The 22,171-nt window shown below is 41.8% G+C and overlaps 1 protein-coding gene and 1 long non-coding RNA gene across 7 annotated transcripts in view; one reads left to right on the top strand and one right to left on the bottom strand.

Moving 5' to 3' along the window:
- Positions 1-22,171, top strand: part of AMPD2 (adenosine monophosphate deaminase 2) — a 60,328-nt gene that overhangs the window by 10,910 nt on the left and 27,247 nt on the right. For 5 of the 6 annotated variants that reach the window (XM_007427524.3, XM_007427521.3, XM_007427523.4 and 2 more), the window contains one exon: positions 18,958-19,088. In XM_007427524.3, coding sequence (XP_007427586.1) covers positions 18,958-19,088 — 131 coding nt within the window. Of the gene's footprint in view, positions 1-6,817; positions 6,965-18,957; positions 19,089-22,171 lie in introns of those variants that run through there. The other variant, XM_007427525.3, reaches the window with a different exon arrangement.
- LOC148214201 (uncharacterized) lies at positions 1,782-11,985 on the bottom strand. Its single transcript, XR_015793473.1, has 3 exons — positions 11,785-11,985; positions 6,414-6,502; positions 1,782-2,982 (listed from the first exon to the last, which is right to left on the bottom strand). It is a non-coding gene; the product is annotated as an uncharacterized LOC148214201 (long non-coding RNA).

Genomic DNA, 22,171 nt, shown 5'->3' with positions numbered 1-22,171 from the left:
TCATATTTACTGGTTTGAACTCAGGAGAGAAAATTCTGAGGAACAGAATGATCATACTGTGTAACCTAAAAAGAGTTTCTTAACTGGAAGTTCTATAGCAACACAATTTCAGGGTGTTCCTTCAGCCCCAGATGGATCTCAACCATACCACAACCTCAGGTTAGGCCAGTGTTTGTTAAAGTGTGGTTCAGAGACCCATGGGGATCCCCCAAGACCCTCTCAGGGGTCCGTGAAGTCAAAATTATTTGTCAGATATTGAAGATATTTGCAAAAATTTAAAACAATATCACTCTTCTCACTCTTTATTTTTTATTTGTTAAAAATATAGGGGTTTTTCATGAAAAATATTTTATGTTAGTATCCAGTGGGTTTAATATTGTTATTTTTACATGGTTCAATAAGTAAATATTCTATGAATGTGTCAGTTTTAATTTTTAATACAGCAAATATTGCTAAATATAACCCATACAAACAAAAGCTCTTTTGGGGTCCACCATAATTTTTAAAAGTGGGAAGGGGTCCTGAGAGCAAAAATAAGAAACACTGGGCCAGACAGATGAGAAATGTTGGAGATGAGAGGTGGAGATGAGAGTTACACCTCTCTAGGCTATGAATGGTAGAAGTGCTGATTGAGAAAGATAAGCTGAGCCCTGGAATTAGAGGGTGCTATTTAGGATTAGGAGGACAGCGGTTGGCAGCCTTTTGGAGCTGGGACTTGCAAAGTGGCTGGGGTCACATCACAGAGGGGAGAAGCATGTATTCACTTTGTCAGTGTGTGTGTGTGTGTGTGTGTTTAATGCAATAGATCTGTTTTAGGACTTACACGACAATTTTCATCTGTTTCCCAACTGTGTCGTCAGTTTACCACAGTTGTGGTCAAATAGGATGGGATTCCTTAAAAAAAAAAAACACATGCAAACCTATTTGCAGAGCTGAAAAAGAACAAATAGCTAGGCCATTGGTGTCGACTTTAGAAACGTTAAGGCCAATTCTGTTTTGAATCGGATACATGTACTCACAGCTCGCCAAGCTGGTTGAGGCTGTTGGGGATTCTGCTTGAGCAACACCTAGGGAACCATTGTTTTCCACCCCGTTTAATGGAAAAATCTTTGGCTTGTTAGCAATGCTAATTCCTTTTCTGATTTGTGTGTGCAAGACAGAAATAAAGTCAATTTTGTAATATTTCCTTTCCCATCCTCGTTCTTTTAACTTCCATACAACACTGTTTTCTTTTATTTGCTTAGTCACCATTATGGCTCCAGGTCATTTACAGTAAATAATAATTTTTAAAAAAGGATATTGGAAAAACATGGGAGAACAAACAGAATAGCAGGCCACCCAAAAAAAGCGACAACAAATTTTGGTTGCCCAATGTAAAGCAAGTCCAAAGAATTACAGGTAGTCCCCAGGTTAAGAATGCCTGGGTTACAGATGACCCATAGTTAAGAACAGAGCCTATTGTAGCAAAATTCAAGTTAAACATGCAGTGATTTGAGTTAAATACACAGTGGTTTGAGTTCATTGCACAATACCACTTACACAGTATTATACAATCATACTGTTCCAGCTTACATACAAATTTGACTAAAGGATAAGCCTTGGGAACGGAACTTGTTCTTAAACTGGGGACTACCTGTATTGTCTCACAAACCTTCCTATAGAAAAGGAAGACTAGGAGATACCTCTGGTGACATATTCTTGCACTGCCCTACAGCAACTGGTTCAAAGGCCCTGATTTTAACTACAGCAATCCTTATATTTCCTGTGACATAGACACATGAAAATGGACCTGATGGGAGGATCAAATGCTGTGTTGTATGTTTCCTATGTTCTGCCTTCCCACCAAAAAGTTCAAGGTGGTCCATGCAGCATTCCCTCCCATTTCCTCTTTATAGCAATCTTGTTAGACAATGAGGCTCAAAGATGTTGGCTTGACATTTCTGTTGTGATTGTTGAGCCAGTATTTCTTAGTACCATTTGTGCTCTTTTTAGTTTTTACTTGTAAATTTTGATTTTATATGGAAGCAAATATCTATTAAAAAATGGGACAGCCCTTAAACTCTTTCAGCCCAGAATGGAAATACTAGAACCTGTTCAGTGAAGCAAACTTTGCCATTGATATTCATTTTGGTAAGAGGGCCTCTGCATAATTTATTTCAGGTCTTAGGAGAATATAGATTTTTATCTGCCACTGGTTTCCATCAGAAACAGTAGTGTGGCTGAGAGCTTACTCTGTGCTTCTGAACTCAGCTTTGGTTCCTTCCGATGCCTGATACTGTTCTTTGAAAGAAAAAAAATAATTCTAAAATGAGATGGCACCTGCCACACAGAAACTTGCCAGTTGAGATTAGGTAGGAACTGAGAGAGAGATCTGGAGCAATGCAGAAGATGTGGTTGGGATTTTTTTTTTTTTTAAGTTGGGTAGTTGCAGGGGGTGGGACTGAAATTGGTGATGGATGAGGATAGGACTGAAATTAGCCTGAGGGCTCACTGCTTCTCCTTCTGATGCCCTCTTTCCTTCTTCACACTCTCCACCTGACTGCAGAGGAAGGGACTGATCCCCTTGCCAGATGTCTGAACGAATGGACAATTTGCAGAGAGTTTTTGGAAGGAGGTTGAGGACCTCTGGGTGTTGGTGGGGCTGGATTGCTTGCTTTGTGAACACAGCTGGTTTTAAGTGCATCATGTTGATGTAACACCCATGTTAACCGAGGCACTACAGCAGTTATTAGTGGAAATTATAACTACGGTGGTGCCTGGTTTAAATCTAAAGCATTTCTATGACCAAAGGGGTTCATAACAGGAAGCAGTGCAGCTATATATAGCTTAATATTTTCTGACATTTTCCCTGTTAGAGTAAGGCTTAGGCAGTGATGCCTAACCAACTGTGTGAGGCAGGCTGGTTACTTTTTTGCTGTTTTCTGTTTCACCACAGGAAAAACAAATGTAAACGTTCAAGCCTTCCCCGTAACTTCTCCATTCCTAGAAGGGAAAAAAAGAGAAGTGACGTGAGGAAGTTTAGCCAGGAAATGACAGAATGACAAAATGTATTTGCTTGACAAAACAGGGCTATCTCTGAAATGGGCCTCTTGTTATTAACACTTCTCAGTTGTGGCTTTCCCAGCTTGCAGTCCTCCATAGGTGTAGGACTACCATTGCCCCCAAGCTGTGGCTGTATTAAATGCAGATGCTGTATGTACAGTACAGAGAGCGAAGGGCAGACATCCCTGACATAGCCTTGAGTGGTGCACAATCCGGACCAAATTTCAAAGAGAGTTGCTGAATTGATGTCCCAGAAAAACATGGGAGGTCGCCCCAATGGATATACTTTCATCAGTTCTGTAATTTGAGAAAACGTATCTAGAGCATGAGCTCTTAAGAGGGCGGGAAGGATGCTGGATCCATGTGATTAAGGGTTTAGGCTACCCACTGTGACTGCAGGTTTCTTTCAACCTGTTGTTTCCTTAACCATGGCTACAAGCTGCTTCAGGCTGTGTATTATTTGGAATTAAGCCCCATTGGAAACAATTGTCTTACTTCTGAGTGAGCGTATTGTTAATCTTTCATCTTATCTCTGGCACCTTTCTCTGGGCAATGTAACCTTCTTTTATGACATGCTTCAACTTACGGGCAGTATAGAAGACAGAACTCAGATCTTCTGTGCAGATCTATTGTAGGATCAGGTCGTTATCCAGCAAGATTCATTCCTATTTATCCAGTATCTTATTCATATCTGGCAAATAAGTGCTCTGCATATTTCTGAGAACCTAACTGCTTGTACCATCCAAATATGCAGAAATGTTTTGTTTGAGTACAGTGGTACCTCGGGTCACGAACGCTTCTGTTCACGACCAATTCAGGTCACGAACAGCGCCATTCGCAAAATTTTGCTTCCATTCGCGAACACCAGATCAGGTGACGAACAGGATCTGCGGCCATTTTCCCTGCCGTGACATGTAGTCGTTGCTTCCTGTAGGGAGGGGGACTCTCCCTCCAAGCAATAACCGCCTCCCCACCCGCCTTCCTGTCCTCCACGCCAGAAGTCGCCTCGAGCAAGGTTAGTGTTCTCTCTCTTCGTGCTGTACTTTGTGTCATATTTTTGTGGTTTAAAAAAAACCAAACATATGGTTCAGAACGGATTAACCGTAATTACATTGAACTTTATGGGAAAATTTGATTCGGGTCGCAACCAAAATTGGGTCGCGACCAAATTCGGAGGGGTCAGGACGGATTAACCGTATTTACATTGAACCTTATGGGAAAATTTGATTCGGGTCGCAACCAATTTGGGTCGCAACCAGAGCCGCGGAACGAATTAAGTTCGTGACCCAAGGTACCACTGTATTAGTAAAGGCCCTGCAGGGCTGGATATTTTAGTCTTGTTTGGATTTTATTCTTGGTGTTTACAAGGTCAGTTCACTAAAAATATTCATTTAGTGTTTCTCTTTAAGCTGTCAAGAACAGGCAAGTGCTTAGAGCAACCTTGTAGCTGGAAAGGTTTTGACATCCAATTTTGCTGCATCTGGTTACCTACGTTAAGCTTACTGCTGAATTTTTAAAATAACCCTGAGATTTCTGTGATGGCGCCCTAGCTTAATTAAATCAGGGCTCCACTAAGAGTTTCCATATGTGAAGCTTGCATTTACATTTCCTTAAATTGTTCTGTACTACACATGCAAAAGTTAAATTGATGCACTCAATTTCTTTTGTTGCTGCAGCATCAACAATATTTATTTGTTCCAGAAACATTGAAAGTGCAGTTCAAAATTGCTTTTTAATCTTATGATATTAACTTGCTTTTTATAACTACATGTTCAGAAAGTGTTCAGCACATCCAGTCTAAAATGTTGACCACTTTCCAGTAATTGTGAAGTACAATTTCATCTTTTAGAGAAAGGGTATAAGCAAAAGGCCCATTTTTGCCATAGGTATAGAAATATCTAATGGTAGCCAAATTGAGAGTAAAGGAAACATTTAAAAGTTATTACTAAAAAATAGTATGTACTTTTACAGTATCTGGACTAAAGCAAGCAAGCAAAATTGTTGTATAAGTAGCATAGAGAATAGACAAGTTCTTGATGGATGCTATGTTCAGAGCTGTTGGTTATATTCTGTTCATCCCAATTGTCCCAAAAATATATTACAGTTTCCCCAACTTGGAAATGTTAGATGCTTGGATGTTATTTCCATAACTATAGTAATCTGGAAGGTACCATGTTGGGTAAAGTTGAATACTTCAAAATCCATATACAAATATCACTTCTTAACTTTTTACATCATTCCCTTGCTCTGTGTGCAAACAGAGCCTAGAAGTGATAGGTGTTTTAAAACAAAAATAAAAACAGGTGAAAAGTGTAATATATTTGAAGTAGGTTTCTAGCCAGTCAATATAAAACATTGGTCCTTACTAGGAGGAGGAGGTGATTGCAAAGAACCCATTGGGAGTTGGATCATGGCTTATTTTTTCCAGCCACAGGAATCTCTGTTTAGACTGCTGAAAAACCAGCTTCTGTCTGTGGCCAGCTTTACATATTGCACTAAGGCAGTGCAGTGTGCGAACCTAGCTATGAGATCTGTACTGCAAATGTCCAGATGATCACAAGATGGCAGCAAAGATTGGAATGTACTGTATCTGTTTGTTGCCATCTTGTGGTCATCTGAATTTTTGCAGCATTTGCATAAGGTAGTCCTAATGACCTGTGAATCTAGCCTCTGTGTGTGCTCATGTGTGCCCATCAAGGTACTCCTGTAAGCTTCCAAACAGAGAGAGTTTGCTTGGGAGAGTTTTAAACTCTGCTGACTGGCTGCCTTTGAAGACCAGAGAAGGAGATGAGATGCTCCTCACAGTGGCACCACATGCCTTTTATCTCTGTGAGAGCAGAGGCAGAGACTTCCACGACATCCAGAGGAGTAGGAGGAGACAGCTGCTCCTTGGAGGTCATTGTTGGTAAGTATTCAGTGACTACAGCTTGCCTGTGCTGCCACCCTCCGTCTGCCTCTGTTCTGCACAGATGTTGCCTTTTTTTCTCCCTATCCTACCTTGAAACCAAACCAATTTCAGTTCTCAGTTGGCTTAACACATTTGAACAATTATAGTAGCTGTATAAGTTAGATAATGCAATATAGTTTGGAAAGTAATAATGCCTGATGATTAGAAGAGGCTGTTGAAGTGTTTTAGTGGCTGCTTAAGCCTTTGGATTCTAGCTAGAATGGGACTTAAGAAGTAGGACTGAAAGTCATACATTTGAAAAGTGAAAAGTATGTGGTGTATAGCATATTAGACTGCTTCTAACAACCCTCAAGAAAAAAGAAACCAGTTTTGTTTGCTTATTTCAATCATGTGTGTGTGTGTGGCTTTGTGCAGACACATGCACATGTGCTTAAAGTCAGAACAGCTTTTTTTTGAGACTCACCTTTCTCTTACCATCCCCAAGTGACCAGTATGTGGTGCTGTGTGCTTTTGGAAATCCTGATGCGTTGGCAGCAATCTTCTCTGGCTCCACTGTAGAGTGAGTGAGTGAGTGAGTGAGAGAGAGAGAGAGAGCATGAAAAACAGCCGTAACCGACCTTGGCACTTTAAGGATTAATTCCTCCTTACTTTGAGATTAGGAATTAGCTTGACTGACTGACCATTGGTGGCTTCTCTCCCTTGTCTATTGCTCTGCCTGTCTCTTGGCAGGGGCTGCGATTTTTGGGCTGTCTCCTCCCTCTCCCCCCATGTAGCTGTGATTGGTACAGCCCAAGCCGGCTCCGAGGCTGGAATCTTGTGGGATTGCAGCTCAGACCGAGAGACTATGAAATACTGGTGGCCACAGTGACAGTAGCTTCCTCCTCTATCACCCCAGGTATATCCTGGAGATCACTTGGCCCATGCTTAGATAGACCACCGGATGCCCTTGTTTAACCTGTCAGTTTCTTGGTTTCCAGTGGAAAGAGCTGTCCAGTGAGGCCCTGACACTGCCAGGTCTGTAAATGCTTGCAACCCCTTTTTCCCTTCCTCCTTTTCCCTTCTTCCCTCTGAGGCTAAATGGCTCGAGCTGGTGAAGCTTTTATTGGTCTGGAGATAAGAGATGCTTGACAAGTCAGTCTCTTCTAAAATTGGAGTGACAATATCTGTCCTGTGTGTGGGGACATGCCTTGTAAAGCTTTTGACACAAGGTGGACATGGGAAGGGAGAACTTTGCTCATGTTGCTGCTGGAAGCAAATGCCTGAAAGTTATTGGAAAGACAAGCAAGTTCTCTCCCTGCTATTTATGTGTGGCTGCCTCAGTGTTTGAGTTTATGCTGAGAAGTGGAATGCGTTTCAAGGCAGTGGGAGGAGAGGTTTTGGTCACTCTAAGAATCCAGGCTAGTAACTCTACTATCTCACCATTCAAGGTGGTTCCATTTACCAACCTAGGTCTGGAACTTTTGTTTACCTTCTTCTGGGGAAGCTATCTGGGAGGACTTCAAGATATGGCTCTTAGAGTTGGCAGTAACTGTTCATGCACTTTTGTACAGAATGCATTTTCTTTCTCTTTTCCATGGAGAGGGCACCATGTAATGGAGAGAGTAGCGGGGTTCTCTTTGGTTTCTGACTTTTTCTTGGACAACATCTCTTCCAAAGAGGATGCTTATTAGCATCATGGTAGTTCATTGTTTTGTGCTTAATTTTTGTTAGGGTTATCTTCTTGCAAGTAGATTGCAACCCTCTAAGTAAACATTATGATGACTTTTCTTGACTTTTGCAACCCAGCTAGGAAAAGTGCCTGTTTGATTTTCTAGTCAATTTCAAACTTGTCCCGTTTTTTTTTTCCCTGCTAATTTTTACAACCAAACTCCCTTTTCTCCTCACTTTTAAAGGATTGTCTTTGAGCCATTGTTTCAAAAGCAAGAAGGGCAGGGCACCAGTGACAAGATGTCTGTTAGTTTTGTCTCTCTTTAAAAAAAAATGAAGAAAAAATAGCTTGTTCTTGCACAATTTCAGAATGTCTCCTCTTTGGAATAGTGACATTTTGATTACAATAAATAAGTAAAATTGAATGGAGCAGTAATAAGAAAATTGTGGCTATATAGCCAGATATAATATGTGCATATACAGAAATAAAAATGGCTAGGTTCAGTGGGAATGCTTCCTGCTTTTTAACTCAAAAGTAGTTTTGAGTTACAGAATGGATGTACTCTGCACAGCACAGAATGGCATTGCAACCTGAAATAAATGGCAACCCCCAGAAAAAGCAGAAACCTCCAAACAGGTCATTCATTGTGTATTTTCAGCATTTTTATACCAGTGGAAAAACTGCTATCCTTGCATATCTTAGTGGATTATTTTTCAGTTAGAGGAAAAAGTTAGAGATGCAGTAGTGGGAAAATCTAAGCAAACAACAGTGGTTTGGAAAGGAATCTGAGATTCTGTGTTCTGTGAATGAGACAGCATAATTGCACAAGAATGGTTTTATCTGGAAGCATCCTTGGTCCTTAGTCTATTATCAGTTGGGTTATACAAGTAATGATTTCTGGTCTTGGAAAGATATGCTGAAGCTCATAAGGATTGAGACACTTCTGTCCCTTTCTGTTTTAACAGAAAGTATTTTGAGGTTCTAATGAGGAAAAAAAGGTGTAAAAATAACCAGCACCAGAACACTCCCTTGATTTTATGTGTTTTCAGAAATAATAGTCAACTACAATCCACATTTATTTATTCATTTAAGACATAAAGTTTTAAAACAGCAGAATATTTTAAATTTTTTTGGAATTAATGTCATTAGGAAAATCTGACTATTTGAAGGAAGATCAAATATTAATCTGAAAACCATTTTACCTGGTAGTTCCTCACAAAGAAATTGTAGCTTTCTAAACGGATAGAATGTTCTTTTTTTGCAGAGATGCCGAAATAGTGTTCTATAGCAGAAGGCTGGGGGAATATCTCACTCTTTGGTTTTACAAAATAAGCTTTGTATTTATTAGGAAACACACACACTTGCTCCTCTGATTGTGTGTGTGTGTGGGGGGGGGAAATGGAACACCATGGTTAACCTGCATAAAATCAGAACAATTTATGACACACTTAAGTCAGATGCAGTATCTCTCTGCCAGTTGCCAAAAAGGTGTCACAATAATTTCATAATATACCTCTTGAGGAAGCCTTGGAATTGGCATGTATCTTTATTAGCTACTCAGGATTTCCAAGAGAGTGCCATGAAAAGCAATGCAAGGTGAATATAGTACTAACCTAGTATCTATAGTTAGAATCTTGGTGAAGGAATTTTTCCATAAAGCAGGAAGCTGAGCTGAGTGAAAGCCTCTATATACTATACAATATGGTCAGCCTCTTCCAATCTGGTGCCTTCCAATCTGGTGACTCCCAGAATTTCTAACTAATGTGAATTTAAGAAGAGACAATCCTTTCCCAAACTGGAGTCTTCTATATGTGTTGGGGCTGCAACACCCAGAATTCCCAGTCAGCATGATAATTGTCTAGAGTACACCAGGGGGAGGAAGGCTGGAATCAATCATGCTGTGGATAGGGCAGGAAATAAAATAGGAATGCTTTGTCTTCATTTCTCTAAGCTGCTTGAGCGCAAGTAGAGCAAGATTCACAATCCCACCAAGTTTATTGCTGCAAAATTACAAGGGCGTAGCTTTGTTGGCAGTCTGGTCTTGGAATTGGCGCTTCCCAATTGGAAGACTGCTCAGCCAATGTGAAGCCCACATCCTGAAGCTGCTGTTAATGAGGGCAGAATAGGAATGGCAGGGAAATCTGTGCTGCCGGGTGTTACTCGGGCTGTCCTTGGAGCTTACAGGACCAGCTGTACTTGGCTGGGCCCCTCATGAGTTCAAGACAGATGTTGACTTTGATAGAGCTGCCAAGCTTTATCCTGATAATTGACACGGCCCTTCCCCAGCCCTGCTGGTTTCTCTTAATGAACTGGCTGTTTGCAGTGTACACAGAGATCATATTAGGGAGACATGTGAGGGTCATTAGCAAGGCAGAGTGGAGATTATCTGTACATAGCCTGTGCTTGGATCAGGAGTTAGAGAGGGGCAGCAGGGGCCCCCACAAACACTTCTTCCTGCCACACACCTATTGTGATGCTTTGGCTTAAGCTGGACTTAGGAACCTGGAAGATGCAAGGGCTATAAATTAAATTTGACAGATGGTCCCTGACGGCCTGGCCTGACGCTGTCCCTGTGATCACCCCAGCCTGGAGCCTTGTCAGGCTTGTGCAGGCTCATCGAATTCTCATGTGTCTTCAATGGACTCAGGAGATGAACAAGCTCAGAGGCTAAACTCGTTGTTCCTGCTTTGCCCCACTGTTCTGGGTGAGTGTGGTGCTAGCAAAACCTGTTTGTGCTTTAGTAAGAGAGAGGGCCCCTCCTCCCAGAATAGGAATGGGGTTTCTTCAAGCTCTGAGGAATAGGCTGCTAATAGCAGTAGGGATGACACCTTTTTAACACTGAAAGAATAAGCCTGGAAAATCTGCCTGCTCATAAATGATCTCACCAGCCACTTTTTTGCAGCTGTTTCTAGGGTGCAGTCAGAAGCGCCTAGTGCTATTACTTTGCAGCTGGCTGAGATACCAAGGTAAAAATTCTAGTTACTGCAGCTACTATTGCCAAGAAGTGAGTAACTGTATCTCATTCCAAAAACAATGTTTCTAGAAATATCATGCACAAACATACATTGACAATCTGAGAGATTCTGCCTCTACTTTTAAATACTCTTGAGGTTGCAACAAAATGGACCACATGAAGCCATCCCACTCCTGATCCTTTTCTTCCCGTGATCCTCTTGACCACCATTACCTAAACCAGCGTCCTCGTTGCTACCTAAAGACAGGGGCAGAGTCAAACAGGGGACTCCAGAGACTGCTTGCGTTCCTGTTGCCTTGGAATGTCTAAAGGAAGAGGCAGGATCTCTGGGTTGGGATATGGAACCTATGGAAAAATGGGAGAGCCTCCAAGCTGCCAGGTTCAGGATATGGCATCTCCAGGTAGAACTGGGAAAAGATCTTCGTTCTAATTCCCTGGAGCACTGCTGTCATTCAGTGCAGGTTGGGGGTATGTGTTACATTTTGGGGGACCACTTTTCCCAAAGTTATCAGGGCTAGGAGAAAAATATAATTGAATTTATTGATAAATGTTATTAAAATACATTAATAAAGTTATGTGAATATGATCACTCCACATGTGTTTAATAATTTTCCTTTCTGCTACATAAAGAATGACAGTTGACTGTAATATTCGGAGGGGATTTAGGATTACACCCAAGGCTTTGAGGGGCACATACAACCTTGGCATGGATGGTCATTTATGTTAGGTATAGATAGTAGTAAGCTAGATTGGAAGTAATTTAATATCTGCTGTTCACTAGAAGCTTCCTTTTTATGTACATTAACTAATATTTCCCTGTGGCTGAAATAAACTACATTTTGTATTGATTTTTGAGAGATTTATAGGAGTAACTTCAAAAGATAAATTGTTCATTTTCAAGCACCTTCAGTACAGTGCTACCTCAGGTCACGAACTTAATTCGTTCCGCGACTCTGGTCGTGACCCAAATTGGTCACGACCCAAATCAAATTTTCCCATAAGGTTCAATGTAAATACGGTTAATCTGTTCTGACCCCTACGAATTTGGTCGCCAACCGATTTTGGTCGCGACCCAAATCAAATTTTCCCATAAGGTTCAATCTAAATACGGTTAATCCGTTCTGAACCATATGTATTTTTTTTTTTAAGCCACAAAAATATGAAATAAAGTACAGTACAGTACAGTACAGTATGAAGAGAGAGAACACTAACCTTGCTCGAGGCAACTTCTGGTGTGGAGGACAGGAAGGCGGGTGGGGAGGCGGTTATTGTTTGGAGGGAGAGTCCCCCTCCAAAAGGACATCGGGGAGATCTCCTTCAGGGGTTTCCTCTCTTCTTTGCCTCTTAGCTGCAGGCTGAGTTTTGGCGAAAAATCGTCTAATGTCACTTGTTTTTTCCTGCGCTGCATAACCCTTCAGAAGAGCCCTGTTTCATTGCAGTTGAACACTTGCTGAGCGACGTATCCTTCCGCCTTCATGAATTCCCCGAATTCTTTCTTGTAGGCTTCTGCGGCAGCCTTGTCAGAATGGAAGCCTCACCATGTCTTGTCACACTGTGGATGCCACTTCTCTTGTGGAATTTATCAAACCAGCCTCTGCTGGCTTTAAATTCTTCATTTGCTGCGCTTGTAGAGGGTTTTTTTTGCAGTAAATCACTGTGCAATTTCCTGGCTTTTTCACAGATCATAGCTTCACTAACACTATCACCTGCCAGCTGTTTCTCATTCAGCCACACTAACAAAAGATTTTCCACCTCTTCCAGCACTTGTGTCCTCTGCTTGGTTAATGTCCTTACTCCTTTTGCCACATCAGCTCCTTTGATGGCATCTTTATTCTTCAAAATAGTCGAGATTGTCGACTTCGCCATCTTGTACTCCGAGCCCAGATCAGTCACACGAATACCACGCTCATGCTTTTCTACAATTTCCTTCTTCAATTCAGTGGTTATTTTCTTCAAAACCTTATTCTTACCATGCTTGCTCTGCGCTTTCTTTTTACCACCATGCTTGCTCTGCGCTTTCTTTTTACCACCATGCTTGCTCTGCGCTTTCTTTGGAGCCATGCTAAAAAGCACACCAAAAAGCTTCACAGCCAGTGTCTGTCTGCGACTGCGATCTCGCCTACAGGAAGCCACGACCACGTGTCACGGCAGGGAAAATGGCCGCAGATCCCGTTCATCACCCAATGCGGAGTTCGCGAACGGAAGCAAAATTTTGCGAACGGTGCTGGTCGCGAACCGAATTGTTCGTGAACAGAAGCGTTCGTGACCCGAGGTACCACTGTACTACAACATTCATGTACCCATCCTCCTTTTTTAACCTTGAACGTTACTGTTCTCCTTCTACCATAACTGCTTGATGCAATTTCTAACTTTTCAAGGCACTAATGAACTTCCTTAAATGTTTTACATATGCAATTATTACTAATACATTTTTGGAATAGTATATTTGAGTCATGACCAAAAAGGGTGTGAAAAGGAAATGAACCTTTGAAGAGTACCTGATTCGGGTGGGTCATGACCAGCAACTACAGAGTGTAATTGCTTGGAGAAGATAGGAAGTATAGCACACGAGCAGAAGTCAACCAAGGAGGTGGCGGATCCTGTGTTTTTGAATGGGTGGTGTATATTTATCATGAATTTCTTGAATACCTGCATGTACGATAGCCTCTGAAAAGACAGGGGTGTATAGCTTGACAAAGAGGAAAAAGAGCATAAGGTAGACTGAAATCCATTTATGAGGTGACTGGCTTGACAATGGCTGGCAAGAAGGAAAGAATCTGGGTAATATATAAAATGCTTGTTCATTGGGATCACTATTCATAAATCTGGCTCCTGGTTGAAAATGTGATTAATCACAAAGCTCTAAACTACCTACCTCTTGACAGCAGGTTTCAGTGCCATGTGAGGAAGTTGGCAGAAGTCATCCAGCTCCACAAGTATATATTTTCCCCTGCCTCTGAATCTTTCCCCCCTCCTTTCCCCTTCCTGCTGTTGGCTTTTACAACTTCTTCATGTTGTAACTTCTACCTCCAACCTACTTTCATGCGGTCATTCTGGGGCTACTTTGCCTGTTAGCCTGACGGAGGTGGAATGTTTACAGTCTCCTAGCACGATCAGCTTAGGGTAGCCGGACCGTGTGGCTGTCTTGCACGGCCCATCCATTTTCTTCCTGTCTACAGCAATTACTGGCTTTTCCCCTCTATAGCTCTACCTATGAAGCAGTGTTTGCATCTGTGCCAAAATTAACTGTAGTTGGTTTTAGACCCCTGGGCTAGAGGTTATTTGAAAACCATGGTTTCTGTGGAGACATAGCTGTGTATCACAGTTAACATTAGCCAAGAAAATATGGGGAGAAAATAAACACACAGGAATACTGTGTTATATCAACACTGGGCTCTTACGGAAATTTGAGCTCCCATTGGACACTGTGTATCCATGGTAACTATTCTAATATGTAGAGGGGACAAATGTGAAGAAAGTGTGGTGTAGTGGTTAAGGTGTTAGGTGAATGATGGGGAGACCCAGGTTCTAACCCACCTTCAGCCACCAAAGCTCACTGGATGGCCTTGGGCCAGTCGCTTTCTCTCAGCCCAACTCCCTCACAGGGTTGCTGTTGTGGAGACAAATAGGAGGAGGGAGCACTGTGTATGCTGCTTTGAGCTCTTGTACAAAACAAAACAGACAAAAAGTTTGCTGCTAGGGTACCTTTTTAGCTACCAGGGAAACATGAACAAAAAATGTCTTCTGGACTGTTTAGAGCATCTTAAAGAGAACAATACAACTACATGCAATTTTTTAAATACACTGAATACTGGCATTAAGCCCGTGGATTTTCACCTTGCTTCTCCCTGCTAGAAAAGAGGAAAGCTTTTAAATGGAGCCTGGATGCAGCTGGTGAATGGGCTGGGCAATAATTCCTATGCTTTTGTTCCTTCTCAAAGCTTCCTCCAGTGTCAGCATCACCGATTAAACACATTTAAACTCTGGTTAGATGTACCACCTTTCTTTCTGACAGGTGCCTTAACTGTGGCCATTCTGAGAATTTTGGGAGCTGATACATTGGGAGGGGCTCCAGGTTGGAGAAGCTGCTTTCCTTGGAAAGACTGTAGATAACATCTGCTGGGATATTTTGGTAGCTTGGGAAAAAATGGTCCTGACGCAGCTGTCGATAGGAGAGGGAAATACACATGGGTATGATATGGTGGTACATAGTATAGTGACCCATACAGTTGTGGTTGGGACTCAGAATTTGCTTTTTATGTGTTTTGAGTCCATCCATCCTTCCATCCCTTTCCTTTGGCCTCCATGTTATTTAGTTTGCTTTGTTTTAGGAACACTGAGGTCAGGCATATACATTTTATGGCATGAAAAGCTACAACAAAAGGAGACGCAGTCAGTGTTGATGGTTCTGTGTTTTTACCACTTGCTTGGCCCCACATTGTGCTACGGGAGTTGGAGAAAAGGGTTACTCTTGGCCATCTCTGTAGATTTCTCCAGCACATACCCCCTGCCTGTGCCTCAAGCTAGGAGTGGCTGCTCTTTTGCAGCACCAGCAGGGAGGAAAGGTCTGATCTGCAGGCAGCTGCTCTCATTAAAGAGAGAAGGCCTGAGATTTGGGAGCCCTGCAAAATGGACTTTGGGAGCAGTTCTTTCCCGTGACATTATCCCTGAAGCCCAGGATAGGAACTGGCTGATTTCTCCAGTGGTTTTGCTCTTGGCCTCTGCGGTCCTATACCGGAAGGAGTGCGTTTTGCCAGGTCCTTTTTAATAGGACAGAGGATGTTTGTTCTTTCAGTGCCTCCGGAAGATAGCTAAGATACTGATTTCCATACTGGCTTATTCCTTCTACACCAGTGAGATCTGGCAGGGCAGGTCTTTGGGCTTTCGAGTGAAGTCTTGTCTGGGAAGGCCTTACCCTGGGCGCAAAGAGGCAGCTGCATGCTGAAAGTTACAAAAAGTAGAAAAAAATGCTTGTTTCTCTTGCCTGGCACCTTCAGAAGCATTATCTTGTCCTGATCGCTGCCAGAAGACCTTTCTGAAATTCTACTAGCTAACCCAGCAACTTGAAGTTGCGTGGACTTCAACTCCCAGAATTCCCTGATTGGGGAATTCTGGAGGTTGAAGTCCACACAATTTAAAGTTGCTGAGGTTGAGGAACACTGAGCTAACCTCTTAACCAAGCATGGCAGAAATTGCATTAGAACTCTCTACTTCAAGAGGGGTAGTAATGGTTTTCCCCATTATAATTTGGATGGTCAAATCCTATGAAAAGTTCCTTGTCACACCTGGTTGCAAATCTTTTCAGTGTTGGCATTTCCCAAGCGTACCCAAGGGAAACACAATTAAAAATGTTAGAGTTTCAATAAACAGTATGCCCATTTGATGACTTATTCTGCATCTGAAGTCAGGTTTGGTTCTTAGGACCCCTATATTTGGGATAAACAACAAAACAGCCATGGTGTGGGTTTCTATTGGGGAGATGACTGTGAAATCCCTTCTTGGCTGTGATAATTCACTGTCATCTTGGGCTAGTCCATTTCTCTCACTTCTAGTCTCCTACGTAAGGAGTGAGGATAGTAGTGACTTGCCTCACACTCAAAGGGCTCTATTGAACAGGAGTACGGTAAGGTTTGTATATTTTACACAATCTGCAAAAAAATAGTGTATGATCACATAATGAAAGAAATGAATGATTTCATGTGGAAGAATTATGTGGCAGCTCTTATTAGGAGAGAGGCTTCCAGATTAGATAAAGTGTAAAGGTGAGAAAGCTGGATCTTTGTCTCTGGTATCTGAGTGCTGCTGCAGCAAACAGAGGAAGCTGGTTGTTAAGATGATTCTCAAATGTTGGCAAGTTCATGGAGGTATGATACTGATTAACAGCTGTCATTTGATTCTGGGTCTTTGACAAGATGATGATGGGTCTTTGACAGATGGACAAATCTGGCCTGGATATGATTAGCACTTCTTTTAGGACCAATAGAAGAGAATATATGTAGCTCGGGGTTGAACTGTGGAGTGCTTGGTGCTCTCTGAGCTAGGTTGTTTGCTTGTGTGTTTCCAGAAAATCAAAGTGCCTCCAGAAGATACAGTGCCTCCAGAAAATCAAAGACCTAAAAATAAAAGAAGATGAAATTATGGTTGCATTCGATGTCACAGTGCTCTTTATGTCCATAGATCCATAACTAGTGAAAGAATCTAATACAGCAGTACTACACAACAAAGGTGACCTAGCCAAATACACTAAGATTGATGAGGTCCATGATTCTGGGTATTTCAATCTCTGTCTTGCTACTTACTTTCAGTTTGATGGACAAATATACCAACAAATCAGAAGAACATCCATAGGATCACCACTCTCAGGACTCATGGCAGAGACTGTAACGCAGCGTCTAGAAACTATAGTACTCCAATACATACAACCAAAACATGGATCTGGTATGTAAATGACACCTTTGTCATAATAAAAAAGGAACAACTAGAGAAGACCCATGAAACAATCAACAACATATGCAAAGGAATAAAATTCACAAGGGAAGAAGAAAACAACAACACACTATCCTTCCTGGATATCCTTATCAGCAGAGAAAACAATGGCAAATTATAAATACAAGTCTATCGAAAAACAACCCACACTAACCAAGTGTTCCATTACCAAGTAACAACCCATCCTCCCACAAGAGGAGCTGTGTAAGAAAATTATTCAGATGAGTAAAAATGCACTGCAGCAAACCAGAAAAAGGAAACAGATTGCCTATACAACATCTTCTAACAAAATGGTTATCCACACAGCTTTATCAAAAAGTGCCTGACCACTCAACCCACTACAGCACAACCAACACAAGCTGTGAAAAGGATACCACTACCATACAAAAACATCTCAGAAACAACCAACAGACTATTACAACCACATAGCATCACTATACGATGCTATGTATAGCACACGAACCAACTAAAGCCCTCCAAAACATCTTAACTAAACCAAAAGACCCATTAGCCCAAGAATTAAAAACAGGAATCATCTACAACATACAGCATAAGGACTGTAACAGCCACTATGTAGGACGGACAGGCAGAAGACTAGCAGAGGGCACCCATGAACACCAACTAGCAATCAGGAGACACAAAGAACACTTCTTAATCTCACAAGACATGGACAGACTCAATCATAGTTTCAATTGGGAAACTGTGAGCATCTTAGGCCAAGCTAAATCCAAAAACACTAGGGAATTCTTGGAAGCTTAGCATTCAGACAAGTCAGCCATCAATAGACACATAGAGATAACTACATTTATACACCATTCAAAAGAGATAGTAAAGAAGCTAAGAAGTAAACAAAAAGACCAGAAAAAAATCCTCTCCAGCGGCTTATACCCAGATAACCAGGGATTAACACCAGACAAACAAGCAGAAAACAATACCCTAATCAAGGAACTACCAAAGAGAAAACCACACCCCCACCAACACTGGCAGGGCAAGCTACTGTATATAAACAGGGAGCAAACCCCACACTCAGTAGCACTGATGATGTTACTGAGTTGGATAATGAAATGTCTGCAAGCAAACAGCCAAGCTCAGAGAGCACCGAGGACTCCACTTCTTTTAGGAAGTTATTTCTTACTTTTAACATGGGCTCTGTCAGTATCAGGCAAATTTGTCATGGGCTGCTGCATTGAGCAATACGAAGCCAGAAATGAAAATAAAACCAAGCATGCTTCACATAGATTTTCATATTTGTTTTAATATGTAAGTTGTTTTAGGAGGTAGCTGTTTGTTACTAGATACAGCTACCTCCTAAACATCTTGCATACTAAAATTGTCATTACTTAACTCTATCAGACCTGGGATCGGTATGAGTTCTAACAGTATATTTTTCAGTGCATGAAGATAGGAATAGCTTTTGGAAACCATTCACAAATAACAAGCTTGTTTCCTCTTTTAAGGAGAAGGAGATAGAAGGAGTAAATGCTGGACTTTTCTATATGCATCATGGATTGCTCTAACACCTTGGTTCAAATAGCTAGCAGTTCTGAACTGATTTCTGAAGGCTAAGTTTGGGAGAACATTGAATTGGTAAACAGAGGGGGGGATGATATACAGTATGTGATATACCTTCTGTAAGGTAGAGTCACTTTCCCTTAAATATACAAACTGGACTGTGAAGGTGTTAATTACAGAAAAGTTAATTGTCTGGCAGTAACATTAAATAAACAAAATCTGCTGACTTGCAAAAATCTGCAGATGAGTCTGAATAAACTGAGGTCTGCTACTGCAGATTTTAGGTATGATCTGAGTAGAAAGAGGATGTTATTAATTTTTCCTCCTGCTTCTCAGATCAAGTAGCTTTTCCTGTCTTCCTGATTGATGTCTTCCATGTTTCCACAGAGATCCACGGAGGGCCACGGTCCCGGCAATTGCAGCCTGCACGTTCTCTCCCAGGGCCTTCCCACTGCCTGAAGCATTTTCCTGTTGACCTACGCACCTCCATGGATGGCAAGTACAAAGAGCTTGCTGAGGTAGATCTGCTTATTCTTTGCTGATTGTGTACGTGTGCATTGTTCACTGTAGAACAAAGGCTGTGAAGTGTACATGTTAAAGTCATGCAATTTTTCCTTGTATTGTTTTTCTTGATATTTAAAAAAAGACCATTTGTAATTCTATTTTAAGAAAATTGTTTTGAATCCATGTGATTCTCTAGAATTTATGGGAGAGAAGGGTTGATTGGAGAAAATAGATTTAAAGTCTCTTAGTAAGGAATTGCTCTTGAAGCAAGTTATTTTTGGATCCCAGAAATGAAAGTAGAACAGTGTTTTTTTGCCCGTTCACCTCCTCTGAGCTCTCCAAAGTATGCATTGGAAGCCAGCCACTGGAGGTGACAGGATTGTAATATGGGTAGTCTTCATTTAACAACCACTCATTTAGCGACCATTTGAACTTTCAATGGTGCTGAACAATTGGTAATTATGACTGGTCCTTGCACTTACGGCTGCCGCTGGGCTCACAATCACAACATTTCAGCATCCCACAATCATATGATCACAATTTATGACCTTCCCTGCCAGCTTCCAACAAGCAAAGTCAATGGGGAAGCTGGCAGGAAGTTGCAAGTTGCGGTCATATGAGGTCCTTGCTCAACAACCCACGCAGTCCTCATTTAGCAACAGCAACTGGGACTGCCGGAACTGCAGTTGCTAAGCGGCATGGTCACATGGTTTTTCCACTTACGACTGCATCACTTAACAGCAGAGTTTCTGGTCTCAATTAGCATCATTAAGCGAGGCCTACCTGTACATCAGGTCATCACCTACTTTGGAAGACTATTCTGGACAGCTGTGTGTTCCTCTTCGGTAATGTAGAAGGAAATCTAGGGGACCTTGGGCCAGGATTCATACTTGGTGGGATCCTGCCTGTCATGGCCCAGGCTCAGAACTCAGATTCTGATTCTGAATCTGACCCTGAAGAAGCTGCTCCAGCTGAGCCTGTGGAATGTCAGCCTCAGGAATCACATGAGGCTGATCAAACACAGGCACCACCTGAGCAGCTGGAGAAGTCAGATGAGGATGACGTAAGGCTTCCCAGCCCCTGAACCCAGAGAGTAGAGAAGAGAGCAGAGCAGCGAAGGTCTATTAGGCATCTCACCAAGCAAGGGAGTAAATTTCCTGATTAGTGACAGCTGGCTGCAGCCTGATTTAAGAGGCAGCTCTGACCCATGTCCCCTTGTTGGAAACAACTATCTGATTTCCTGCTCTGGCATGTCATTCCTGTGAATCCTGCTCGTGAAACTCTGACCTTGGACTGGCTGACAAACCTGAATTGGCTCTCTGAACTTTGGACTGGATTTTGACTACTCTTCTGGGTGCTCCTGTTGAAATCAAAACCATCCAGGCAAGCTTACTTTCCGAGAGACTTCGTTGATTTACATTTCTTCCCTTGTCTGCTGTTATCTGCTCAGCCTTGAGTAAATTGTTTTCCGCATCTAGCAACTGTGTGTGTGTGTTTGAAACATGAAAAGAAAACACCACCAGCCTTGAAGAGCTTTCTAGCAGAAAGTGTCCAGTGGATCCAGGATTCCAACCTAGTCACTGGGGAGTCTGCAACAACAGATATGGCGCTTCAGATATGGTAGCTGTTGCTTTCCTCCCAGCATGCTAACATTCCATGAATTAATAACATTAATTAAAAGGATATAAGAAATAAAATCATGTGGAGCATGGAACATGATGGACCCTGAAGGAGTATCTCTGGGTGCCATAGTGGGGCCCCAAACTCTAGGGTTTCAAGCAAGAGGTTCCACCTCTTTATCAGGATGCTTCATTCCTGTTCAAGGGAAAACATTTTGTAATTAAATTTTTCAAACCCAGGTTCCTTTATCTCTTTATCCTGAGTTGCTCCAGTGAGCTGATAGAGGATGACCACTGAATTAAGAGTGCACCAAAAGGCCTGCTGCACCACACTTGCTGGTGTGAAGCCATTACTTCTTTGTCTGTAGTTGGTGCCACTTTTTTTTTTTAACTTCTAAATTTTCCTCACATGATTTGTCTCCCCCCATGGACCACAGACGGTAGATCTATTTACACTGAGAGGTTTGCTGATGCAAACTTCCTCCTCCTCAGGCACACAGGCCCTGGCATTTTATTTATTGCAAATGCTGGTTCCAATACTAATGGATCTCAGTTCTTAATCTGTGCTGCCAAAACTGATTGATTGGATGAGAAATGTGGCCTTTGGCCAAGTCAAAGACAGAATGGAAATTGTGGACAAAATAGAGAGTTTTATATCAAGAAATGGCAAGACAAGCAAGAAGATCAGTATCACTGACCGTGACCAGCAGTCATAAAATCCCTTTGTCTTAACAAATCAACCATTCCTTCTGTAGGGTTAGTCCCCTATAAATCCTTGTGGTCCTGTCTTCCTGCTATGTTTCTGTTGCGTTTCAATTTCTGCTCCATCACAAGTCCAGCTGGACTGAAGACAACTTTATTTGCAGAATGAAATAAAACAAATTAAACCACCTCCCAAAAAGTTAATTAAATGGAAGATCAATTTCATATTTATTGGAATAATAGGCAAACTGTGACAAAGTAATGGAAAAGCAGTGGAAACATTATATAAAATGATCCATATATTTAAAGCACAATAAATGAAAAAAATTGCAGTATAATTAAATCATGAGCTTATCCTGATGTAATTGATGGTAAAAGCATATTGATTCAAATCAAGAAGAAATATATTCCAGGCTTTGCTAGTTCTGTTCCAGTGAAGACATGTCTGAGAATTCTAAACATTTAAGCATCATAGCTACCACTCCAGTAGAGGCTTATGAGTTGATGAAAGTGCCAAAAGTGCGGAGAAGCATTGGGAAAGGAAATTATCCTTTCCCAATGCTTCTCCACACTTTTGGCGTTTTGAAGAGGAAACCTTTTCAGGACTTCCAGAGGAAGAAATGGCAGACTGAAGGCTGTGGTGGAATGAAGAGCCAGTGAGTAGAGCAGCTCTTTGATAATTCCTCTCTGGTCAAGGAGAGGACTTGAGATTGCCCACAAGTGCTCCAGACAGCTGCTCCTCATGAGGAGGTTTAGAGTTCTGGGAAATGAGGGAA

This window comes from Python bivittatus, unplaced genomic scaffold (genome assembly GCF_059951505.1).
Source record: "Python bivittatus isolate LINGU-HERP-01145 unplaced genomic scaffold, Pbiv_v1 ctg000700_np1212, whole genome shotgun sequence".
Taxonomy (NCBI): domain Eukaryota; kingdom Metazoa; phylum Chordata; class Lepidosauria; order Squamata; family Pythonidae; genus Python; species Python bivittatus.
This window is presented reverse-complemented; position numbering and strand designations above follow the sequence as displayed.